The sequence below is a fragment of the Rhipicephalus microplus genome, chromosome 3 (assembly GCF_043290135.1).
Source record: "Rhipicephalus microplus isolate Deutch F79 chromosome 3, USDA_Rmic, whole genome shotgun sequence".
Classification (NCBI taxonomy): Eukaryota; Metazoa; Arthropoda; class Arachnida; order Ixodida; family Ixodidae; genus Rhipicephalus; species Rhipicephalus microplus.
In genome coordinates, this window is record NC_134702.1 from 63,908,496 (window position 1) to 63,920,671 (window position 12,176).

The window sequence follows — 12,176 nt, forward strand, 5'->3', positions numbered from 1 at the left end:
TTACCTTTATCGCGAGAGCGGTAAGAACATCGCTTCGCTGAAATTCCATCGTCGGTGTCTGCATCGTTGGTTGTGAGCAATAAATAATCATCCTGCGCGCGACAGAAAAATCGAGGAAGATGCAAATAAAAAGATAAAAATCCGGGTCTGAGTGCGGATCGCACCCGGATCGTGTGCATGGCAAGTGGGTGTTCTATGCCCTACAGCCACGCGTCTGCTTTCGAATATCGTGAAAATAACTTCCTCTGCTTAGAAAAACAGTCTAAGTAACTTTCATGCTTTACCAACACACGCGCCCTGTATACAAGGTTCGTATGCTACATGAAAGATTGCATTAATATTGTGTCGTACAAGCGTACATTGCCGTCGCGTGTCAGAACATTCGATCATCATTATGACTACACGGCTTAAAGCTGATCACCCCCTACAAAAAGCACACACGTTACTGCACTTACTCCTTTGAGGCCACGTAATGGGTGCATAGCAAGTTCTAAAAAGATTCAGGCAGCAGGTGCTTGAAGCACGCACTAGAAACAGGATATCCCTATTGCGTTCAACTTTTAAAGACTAAGCTTGACGAACCTTTACTTTTTTTTAACACCATTGATGTCAATTTTTCTTCGAATAGCTTTCCAACCAATAAGAAGCTTAGCAACCGTAATGCTCTCATGAAATATATAACACAAACGTATATTGTTAATGGAGTCAGCTGGTGCAAAACTAAATTTAAAATCCTTGGCTGGTGAATATGACTGTGTTGCATGGCTTAGAAAAAAAATCGCTGCCTAAGCACTCCGTACAAATGATTAACCAGTGAAGCTGAAACGAGTATAAAAGGCGGTTGGAGACGTCGTAGCCGAAGCTAAAGTGCGCTCGATGCCAAATTGCCTCTCTAGCGGGTGTGGGCACCGGCGAACGCGTTTCCCACCATTCATTCTGTTCTGCTTGCAACGCCACTTCCTTCGCTCGCCGTCGTCACTTTATTTCGCTTCGGAAGGCTGCCTCGGTACTCAGTTGCAGCTTGCGATTCGCCACCTGGCCTGTTGTTGTGCCCGGCCTGCTGCATCGGTCCGGGGAACATGAATTTTCTCAAGGATCAGCTGTTGCTGCTATTCCTGGAAAGCTTTCTGTTCTTCTGGTGTTCGTACGAACTGTGCCTTCCCCATGTGGAAGTTGTAAGTATAAACTGCTGTGCACAGGCTCGGCGGCATGGCTGCGAAGGAATGAACGCGGGCACTGACAGCGCTGCCGATAGCACGCGTGCTTGGGTACGGCGCAGAGTTTGGTGTCACTACTGCGCTGCCAATGGCGCGCGCTTGGATGTGACGTAGAGGACAACGTAACTGACACCGCATCCACAGGAGGCCATTATCGTTGCTCATGGCGAACGGTTTGTTGTTTTCCCTAGTCATATAGCAAAAACCACAGCGTTCCTTGTGCATTCACATAAAACGACTCGAAGGTGAAAGCCATGTTCGCTTAGATGCGAAGCAGCTCTTAGACTAGCCTGTCCCGTTAGTCCACACAACCCTCTCACCACAGGTGTTGGAGTGGCGCCAAGTAGGTCAAGTCGCAGCTGCGCATTGACGTCTCTCTTTCCCTCATCCGCAGCAGCTGCCGGCTCCTCCACCGACTTGCAACGCACTTCCTGTCGCTTCCCCACCTGCACCACCCGAAACACTCAACGGTGCGTTCAGTAGACACACTAGATAGATTTAGTTGCACATCCGCAGCATCCGTAATAATGTGGCCTGCAATTGCAAGTGGCTAGCAGGCTGCGCTCGTACGGCTGCTGCGGACGCGGGAGTAAATTTGCCTACTTTTTCGGCTCGTTTGTCTGCGATGAAACTTACACCAAAGCCAACCCACCTCCCGTGTCGATGCGTTTCAAACATACGTTTACTCGGGTAAACGCCACACTGAGTTTCGCTTCAAACCATTCTGTCAGTCCCCGCATGGACACCCGTTTCAACTGGGGCAACGCCGTGCGCTCCCCTGCTGCTTCGCATCCCATCAGGGTTCCCTTTGGGGAGAATTTTGAAATTTCTTTTTCTTCTCAGCTGATGCGCTGATTCTACTCTGCCACCCATCGAAAGCTTTTTGGGGCTGACGTGGTTTTGCGCAACCACAAGGATCGGAGGTTCACCAAGCCCCCTGAACCTCACCTGGATTCGAACGGCTGCCATAATTGTCTTACTTTTGGCTTATCGACGATGTCACGCCACGCGTTTAAGGCTTTCGCCCTAACACTTGCGTTACAGCGGAACTTTTCAATCACCACTAAAGTTTAATAACGTAGAAGCAATAGCGTTACCGTTTTGAGTTTGCTGGCTGTGAGGGCCGGCGTAAAAACATTCCGAACTCTCTTCCAGTCTTCGCCAGACAGGTTCAGCATCGAATTGCACCATATCGCGGAACCTATCCTTTGCGCCTCCTAAATTGCGAAACAGAAGCAAAGTTTAAGGTCTTTGGATTATTTAGTGCAAGGTTGAAATATAGGATCGAAACTGAGCAGAGAACATTTATTCATTTATTTATTTATTTAATTTATTTGGTTTGAGTACATAGAGAACACGAGGACAGTGGAAATAGGAGCAGCATGGCAACTGCCACTTATAAGGGCACAAGGCCTGCCTGCTCCTTCGGGTAGGGGAAGCATAGAGGAAATAAGGGAAGAAAGAAGGAGAGAGAAAACGAAAGTTTTACAAAAGTAGGGGGGGGGGGGGGACACGCACACGCGAAAAAATAAATAGTCAGACAAAACGTAAAAAGACATTAGGAGTGATGGTTCGGATTATGGGGCATAAACATTGCAGCAAACATCTAAACGTTACTTCCTAGAAAAGGGTGAATTGTGGATATACTTACAGTTCTGTCGGAAAAGTTCTTAAACTTGGTTACAAGAATCTCGCGCAATATGTCAGGGTCACCGACAACGAGGGTCGGTACAGTGCCTTGATACGATCTGCGAGGGGGAACAAAGAACGAAGAGAAAATGAAAATTCCAGATTTCTGGAAGTTAGCCGACAGTTTTTTCTGTTTGTTTTTGGTGGCACTTCTGCAATCTACCTAATTGCTATCTAAATATTGTTAGTGTATCGGTCAAGGACCAGGAAGGAAAACGAGAAGACAGAAAAGCTGGGGTTTGACCACAACATCTGTTTGACTATTCTACACAGACGAATTAAGGAAGGGAAATAGAAAGACGAAGCGTTAGTAGCAGGAAAATAAATATGAGAAATTCAAAATATGCAAAGGCTTAACCGCGTTCATACATTATTAAAGCAATGGTTTCTATTGTCCTCACAGGGACTTTTCGTTCGTCGCGTTTCCAGTTTCTTGCGATGCAGAAAATTTCGCATATGACTCAGAAATCTGCACCACCGGCAGTTACTGCGTTCTTATGCAACAATGCGTAATTATGAGACAACAAGCAACTATTGCTGACATTCCAGCTTAACAGAAAAATGAACTGTTCTTGGCCAGGTAACGTATTACGTATGCATAGGAGTAAAGGTGAGCTAGAGCTAAGGAATGGTGGCAAGATACGAAAATTACCGATACCGGGATCACTTATGTCTGAAGAAGTATCTGCATACCGCAAATTAGGCTTAAGACCTCGGAAGCTCAGAAATTCGCCGCCAGCAACATTATTACTTGCTTATAACAGACTAATTAGGCTAAAACTGAAATATCCATGTGTTATCTCGGATCTCTTCACTAAAAACAACATTACCCGTTTTAAGAATGTACAAGTAAAAGCTATAAGGTTCATTTATTCAAATTTTTCCCGTATGATTCACTGACACAACTAATGCATGCTAACGGCGAAAAATACACCATATCTGTGAAGTGATTGATGGTGAAGGAACTTGCTTCTTATGTTAAATTAGGTAAACCGTGAGTCCTTCGTGCATCCGCTCGATCATTACAAAGACGAGACACGAATCGACAAGTCCGTGCAGCTTCGGCTGTGTGAGCTCTCGTTGCTGTCACCGCCTTGATGCTGGTGCTGGCTTGTGCTTGCTGCCGGCACTGGCGTCTCGCTTCTGTCTTGCGAGTTCTCAACGCAAGATTTTGATGGCGAGCCCACGCTGCAGCAGCATAACGAGCCCTCCGCGCCGCTGCCTTGGCTTCTTCGGCAGTTCATAGTGAGGAATGTAGTGTGAGTTTGCCATAGTAGGGAATCGCACTCAGTGACGTCCACCAAAACAGAAAGAAAGCCCGCCAAGAGCGAGCGCTATATATAGGTATAGGCGTAGTAACCCTGTAGTGGTCTCCTATCAAACTAGAGCACACACCGAGACCGGTACACCGGATGGATGGATGTGTAGCGCCTCAATGCGCCTCAATGGATGGATGGATGGATGGATGGATGGATGGATGGATGGATGGATGGATGGATGGATGGATGGATGGATGGATGGATGGATGGATGGATGGACGGATGGATGGATGGATGGATGAATGGACGGACGGACGGACGGACGGGTGGACGGACGGGTGTATGGATGGATGGATGGATGGATGGATGGATGGATGGATGGATGGATGGATGGATGGATGGATGGATGGATGGATGGATGGATGGATGGACGGACGGACGGACGGACGGACGGACAGTTGGATGGATGGATGGATGGATGGATGGATGGATGGATGGATGGATGGATGGATGGATGGATGGATGGATGGATGGATGGATGGATGGATGGATGGATGGATGGATGGATGGATGGATGGATGGATGGATGGATGGATGGATATGACTGTACCCTTTAGATCCGGCAGTGGCTAGCGCCACGAAGCCGTAATACTTAATGAACCAAAAACCAGATTTATTTTTTCCCTTAAATAGGGAGGTTGAGGATTCGTACTTTGCAGTTAAGGGTTTAATTTTCACTCGTGCCTTGACTTTGGCCACCAATCAGATAACCTCCTTCTAGTTAATTCTACCCGCTTGAAGTCTATTTTGCCCTCACTGTCCCTAAACACCAGTGCTTTGAAAAAATCTGCGCCATCATCCTGAACTATAGGGTGAAGCCCTTTACAGAACATCATCAAGTGTTCCGCAGTTTCTTCTTCCTCTCCACACGCACTGCATACCGTGTCTACTACCCCTTCGTATTTGGCCCGATAAGTCTTGGTTCGCAATACTCCCGTCCTGGCCTCAAACAGTAGAGAACTACCCCGAGTATTATCATAGATCCTTCCTTGGCAATTTCCTGCTTAAAAGTTCGATAGATCTCTAGTGCGGACTTCTTAATCATGCCAATTCTCCACATATCGGTCTCAGCTTCCTTCACCTTCTTCTTAACCGATAATTCTTTTTTGTTTGGCCCCCTGCTGTTTTCCAAAAATTTACCAATCAATTTTCTGGTTCGCTTCCGCCATTTTGTATCGACATTCTTCATGTACAAGTAGCTGAATACCTTCCTAGCCCAACGCTCCTCCCCCATTTCTCTCAATCACTTCTCAAATTTTATCTTGCTGCTAGCTTCCCTGCCCTCAAATGATGTCTATCCCATATCACCCTGTACTCCCTGATTTGGTGTATTCCCGTGAGCTCCTAAGGCAAGCCTACCTATTCTAAGCCACCACCTTAGCGGCGAGGCGCCATCTAGTGGGCGCTTTTGAAATCAAAGGTGGGTACATCTGCACCTCTGGCAGGAACAACGAGAACGTGTAAACGTCGCAACGGTGACGAATAGCCCTTCAGCACAAGGACCAAGCCCCTAAAGGCTGAAAGGAAGCTAAAGGGGAGGGAAGCTGAAGGGAAACTCCACTATAAAGAAACTTGGGGGGGGGGGGGGGGGTACAAATCATGCCGTATTTTGAGAGAGATTTCTTTGATGTGGTGCTAGTGGGGCCAAGCCCAAAATCACACGTAGAGAAGGGTCTTTTCACTCCACGAACATCGTCAGATAACTGCGTCAAAATGCAGATTGCTCTGAGGAGCTCCTTCCGCTACGTGATCAAATTCATCGTCTTCTAATTTCCCTCATCTTCAGCATCATCGTTTTCTCTATCCCCTTTTTTCTTCTCCTGTTGCCTTTGATACCCGAATTCAGTTCCTTACGGAACACATTGAACGGTGTCTTCGCTCTACTAACGTCGTTGGCTATTCTTTAGACAACGCCTCCTAAAAAAAATTATGCCTGGAACGTGAGCCGCGAACGCGCTGCCCTGCCCTCTGATTTTACCCTCCTTTCTCGGTACGAAGGCGAGCGTCTCTCACGGCCGCCCCTGCGAACACATCAATGTTCTAACAGTTGCCTCCGAGCAGCCGTGATGTCACGTGACAGAGCAGTATGATTATGTCACGTGACTGAGCGGTATGGAGGCGAGCGGTCTTATGCGACGGCCAGTGCAAGGCAGGAGACATGGCCTTCGAGGTTGCATGCTGGCAGGAGGCTCCCGATTGAAAAGAGAGCGATGTTCCAGGCATAGTTGTTCTAGGAGGCGTTACATTAGACTATACGTTGCCTACTTCTTTTAGGGGCGAAGCTCCTTAGGGCGTGGGCTGTGCGTCCCCTGTAGCCTGTATGTAGCCACCACTAGTTTAGTTCTTGCAGTGTTCACTAGATGGCGGTACCGTCCCCTGTATGTAGCCACCTCTAGTTTAGTTCTTGCAGTGTTCACTAGATGGCGGTACCGTCTCCTGTATGTAGCCACCTCTCGTTTAGTTCTTGTAGTGTTTACTAGATGGTGGTACTTGTAGCTGATGATGAAAAGATGCAAGATGTTATAAACTAGGAAGCGGTACTTGTAGTTGATGAAAGACGCGAGATGTTATAAAATAGGAATGATGTCACATATGGCGCGTGTCATTGGTTGAAGGCAATCGTTCGATTTAGTACGGCGACGTACGCTAGGGGGAGCGTTGTAATAAAATCCGTTCGCTGTTGGCGCGCGCTCGGAGTCGCCGGATGGATAAGGCTGCAGAGCGGAGAGAGCGCAAGGCGGCAGCAGCGCGCGCTCGCAGACAGAATCCCGATGTGCGAGCGCGCGAGGCAAGGGACAGCGCAAGCCATCCATCGTCTAAGAACAAATAAAAGTTGATTTGTGTATATACACACACAGCGTTTCTCACGTTTTTACATGATGATCGACTAGGTGAATTACACGGAAGATTCACAGTTTACCGATGAATCCCTCCGGAGCTTCGCCCATTCATCATCATTCACCCCGTGAATATGCCGTAATTTTTTTTTCATGAAATGGTGGCGAGCAGTGGTATTTGCGCATTAAAGCGCGCACCCGTTTTTATGACGAAACGAGAGTACATGACACATTGTGACGGTACATTGTGATGGCAGAAGGCACATACAAGTGACAAGCGTTGCCCCGAAGGCGCTTCGCACCTAATATACAAACTCGTAAGTCTTTATACGGTATAGTGTAGATATTCCGATTTTTGTAAGAGCTCGTTCACGTAGCCTGTCTACTTATGTGAATTAAGCATAAATCTGAAGTCATTTATTAGTGAAGCTGTTTAGGGCAGCCGTGATTTTCACAGCCTATCCTGTGCAACTTATATCTGTGTGGCCTTTGCTTGGTGGTCTATCAGGCATGAGCTACAAAGATGGGGCAAGTTCCACTACTCGCCACTGATACACCAAAAATAAACAAGATAACAGTTATCTCCACAAGCGGTCATGTGCCCCAAAACGTTGGGCGGCCGATCAACATCACAAACGCGTGTGCACCGTAGCGGTTGGCTACATCCCACTATACTCGCTACTCGCGCACTGAAAATGAAGGAGGCGACAGCCCCCTAAATAAATGCGAAGCAACGGCGGTGAACGGTAGACCCCGAGTACGTCCAAACAGAGAATACTTGGCAATGGTAATGGCAACGGCGTGTGTGGGGACAGCAAAACGGTGGAAGGCTTATGCCAACGACGACATGCCCGCAAATCTGGACAAGTGCAAACGCTTGGTTTCGAGTTGATTCTCAGTACAGCGTGAGATCTGTGCTGAGAATCAACGTTGCAACAGCCTGTAGCATCACCTAGTCGAAGCGTATCTACAACCCAGAAGCAAGCGACAAATAGCTTGTATCATCTAAGGCCTAAACAACCTACAAGCAGCCAGACAAGCCTTCATAATCCGCCAGTTTCGTGGTTTTAAGCCTTGCGCGGCTATAGTGCATGCAAGCCACGCCAATTTTTTCAATGGGTAGAATAATTTCCTTTCCAAACAAGCACGCACTAGAACAGCTGATAGATGGAGTTTGGTAGCGATGTTTTTTTTTCTTTCGTTTTTAGGTAAAACCAACGAGTACGGACTTCAGGAGAAAGCAACTCAATCAATGGTTTCCTGTGAACATGCGCTGCGCAGCTGGCCTCAGACATTGTCAAAATTTTTACGGATGTTTGCTCGCTCACGTTTTCGAGTGTATAGTTTTAGTATTGAAAAAAGTATGTAAATGGCTAGGTTTCTTTATACGGTTGTAAAGATTGAACGCTTTCTTGAAATGAATGACCATGTTCAACCTGTATTTCCTCTTTGCTTTTATATATATAAAGTGGAACAGCTTTGATTTTGATGGCATCAATCACTTCTGTCGCAGAACAAGTTAACACGCAGGATAAGGGAGATGAATACGCTAATTTTATGCTTTACTCAACGAAAATTAGATCCGCAACAAGGCCACATTGTCCTCTGTTCAGTCAACGACAGCTGTCACTTACCCATAAAGGCGGCCATTTTGGTTGTAGTATTTTATGATTACTTCTTTTAGGGGCTAAAACAAAATAAAAAACATGAGTTACTAAAACCCCATATGCACAACGTTCAATAAAAACGAATGAAAGGCTATAGGCACCAGCCTGCCATGTACTTTTCCACCGGATGTAGTGCGAGTCTGCCGCTAATGAAACATAGGTGTGCTGGTAAATCGGATAGTATACTTGTACAGCACAGCATAAAGTTACCATATTTGTCTGCTAGAGTTCTAGTATTTCAACGCTTAAAATTAATATTTACTTCACCTAAAGAAACAAGGTTTTGATTCCAAAGTGTCTGTTCTAATGATATGCAGATTAACATAGGTCGTTGCACCATACGTCTCGTAATGAGGGAAAAAAAGCTACGCTTGCACGCATCACAAAAACACAAATATTCAATTTCACAAAGTTTAGCTACTTTTTTATTATAATGACGCAATATAAGATGTCGGACAACTAAGGCGCTGGCAAAGCAATTAACATACAAACAGTTGTAAATCGATGACAGTAACACGGAATCACAGATGCAAAAACGCATGCACGTTGAAGAAACTGTCGTGTCGTAAAATAATACGCCATAATGGCGATTAATGACGTCTCTGATTCTCGTTAAATATAATACCCACATACGGGCAATCCAGACGTAAGTGTTTTATAGGTGGATCAGTGTTTCATATTTGGAAATGTTTTTAATATTTTCTCTATTAATTTATGCGCTTGTATATTCACGTAACTTACAACTCTCTGCATTCTGGCAAAGTCGTTAGTCATGTGATTCAGAAGAGACCTATTGATAGGTGTGCACTCTTGAGTTTGTTATTTTCTTAATTCATTCGTATCTCGAAAAAAATGACAAATGAAATTATGTTTCTTTCTACTTAGTGCATTCTGCTTGAGAGACTACGCAGGACTATTTCTGTTGGACAACATATGTGTCATTCTTCAAGTTGAGCAAAAGAAACCTTGAACAAAAGCAATGCTATCCTTACTCAGCGCTCATGTGCTGTGTGTGGTCTTCGTCTCCTGTCTCAGTCGTTACATGACTTGCTATTGCAATAACAGTCAACACGTCTTGTCATTATTGAAATGAATACGTACAAGTCTGTGATGTGTTGACTGTTATGTTGTTGGAGTTTGTTTTCAAATAGGGCAATTTTGACAGTGTAGTGAGGTGCGAAAGCGAACATCTTTCAGAATGAATCATCTTCTCCTAACTTATGTTTCGGCAACAAACTTATTTCACTGTGAACGTAATTTGCATCTCATTGATGAATCTGGCCTGTAAGCTAAAATATTCAAGCTCCTGCACCATCGAACACCTATTCATCGCAGGCTATTCGTTCTTTTTTCTTTGCATAAGCTTTCTAAGTGTGTGAAAAAGTCATGTAATATAAACAATACTATTGCCTTCGCTCTTGCACAATGTTACTAAAAAAATCTGCACTTCTTTTGTAAAATCACCACCTGTTCGAACCTGCAGGGGTTGTGTAGCACCTACCAAATGGAAAATCATACCATTGTTTCTCAGTTCTAATAAAACAATTCAGTTATGTGCTTCAAAAGCAGCGACCCTTATCGTGGGGAGTTACTTTTTTTCTTTTTTGAGACAGTGCGTCGTACTATGTTCCTGCGGGTTACCCACCTTGGTGTAGAGGTCACTGCAGTATCTCATATGCTGCCAGAATGTGAGATGTGCGATGTCCTGCTTATCCCAAAAAGTAAACGTTTTACGTAGCCACCTGTTTACGAATAAAAACAAGACATGAAGTCACTGTTGGAGTCATGTTCTACAAAGTAACACAATGAGGGCTACAAAAATCACAGCATATCCATGGAGTGAATGAGGATGAGTAAGGCGAAGGGTCCATCTGTTCATGCGTCCGTGTGTTTATCCGTCCATGCATGCGTTCATGCGTCCGATCGCGTTCGAGAATCCAAACGGCGCGCGGGTAACACCGACGAGACGCGAGCCAAGGAAGCCAAGCGCAAGCGTCTTCAACGCGCTCACCGATCTGCTTCGTACATGCCCCACCAATGATCCGCCACGTACGGCGACTATCCAGGAGACTGAGAGAGGCACTCGTTCTCCGCTTACCTAGGCACAGCCCGCGCAGCAGCCAAATGGAGGGTAGCGGTACAGCGTCATCTATAATATCCTCACTCAACTGCAGTTTATATACACTTCTATGAGACAGCGCTGTCTATTACACTGTTCGGGAGATACCGCCTTCTTGTCTTTCTCGTCTCTTCTTCTCTCGGTTACGCTTGACGCATGACAAGGCTAGAATAAGAGAAGCTTCGTCCCAAAAATGGGAACGTGTGTTTAATTTGATGGGAGCGAAGCAAGAGGTGAAGACGACGACGAGAAAGAAGAGGACGAAAAAGCGGCTGTCGGTTCTTAATGATCATAGTATATTTCCTAATGAAGTATACTTAATTATCATAGATCTTTATAATTATAGATTTGTTGTTAAACAGAAGCAGCAAATATGGTTTACTGGGAAGAATAGTACTGCACTTTCTTTACTCTCACGTGGCCTCACTGCACTCTTACAAACTATCACACGGGTTCCCAAAGCTAGGCGCAAGCGGCACCGGAGTGTAGGCTAACGTTCACGGTTGTTTTAGACTGGGCCGATAAGATCTCGAACACAATGCCCGTATTCGATTTTATTCAGGAGCTTGCGTGAAGACCATTGATAACATTTTAATCTTCCGCCAGACGTGTGTAAGAAAAACTGGTTTCGCCAATGATTTGATTACTGACAACCGATCAGTGTGCTCACCACTGTGGTAGTAGTGTTAGTATAGCGATTTGTGTTTTTTTTTGCTGGCCTTGATTTAGCTCAACAAAACACTATCTTGATTTGCGCCTTCCTCACTGTCTCAAGAACTCGACAATAGTTCGAAGTTTTCTTCGTGTATTGCGGTTCCACTACTTTATTACCTTGGTGTTTCATTGCAGCTGGGACTCCCTCTGCACGAGTGAGGCAAAGTTAGCTCAGTTTTGCGTCATTCAGACGTTACTTTGCATCGTCTACAGAATAATTTTCAAAGCACGACCAGCTCTTATAAATTTCGAGTTTGGAATACGAAGTGTTGTGTGGACAAATAAATTAAATGCCTGCACAGTACATGGCATTTCGCGGTATCCCGGCATGATCTTTCATGCCAAACATTTTGTGAAGATCTAATGCTGCGCGTTTAACCACGTTGGAACTTTCTTGGTTCAAATCTTACAGATCGCAGGGTTATACTCATTTGTGCTTCTCCGTGGTGGTGCTGTTCTGGCGAGTTCTGCCGCATTGCCTGCAACTCATTTTTCGGTCTTAACATTCATGGGTACATATCCAGATGAATATTAATAATTATTGATGGGGCTTAGCATCCCGAAGCCACGACATCATTATGAGAGATGCTGTAGTGGAGGACTCCGGAAATTTC

At 45.4% G+C, this 12,176-nt stretch overlaps 2 protein-coding genes across 3 annotated transcripts in view; both read right to left on the reverse strand.

Annotated features, from left to right (window-relative positions):
- Positions 1 to 12,176, reverse strand: part of LOC119183193 (uncharacterized) — a 100,213-nt gene that overhangs the window by 56,076 nt on the left and 31,961 nt on the right. The window lies entirely within an intron of this gene.
- LOC119161224 (cytochrome P450 3A41-like) overlaps positions 1 to 12,176 on the reverse strand; it is a 38,938-nt gene that overhangs the window by 23,249 nt on the left and 3,513 nt on the right. For both annotated transcript variants that reach the window (XM_075888313.1, XM_037413597.2), the window contains exons 2-5: positions 10,375 to 10,471; positions 8,697 to 8,749; positions 2,869 to 2,965; positions 2,315 to 2,434 (exon numbers count right to left, since the gene is read on the reverse strand). In XM_075888313.1, coding sequence (XP_075744428.1) covers positions 2,315 to 2,434; positions 2,869 to 2,965; positions 8,697 to 8,749; positions 10,375 to 10,471 — 367 coding nt within the window. The remainder of the gene's footprint in view (positions 1 to 2,314; positions 2,435 to 2,868; positions 2,966 to 8,696; positions 8,750 to 10,374; positions 10,472 to 12,176) is intronic.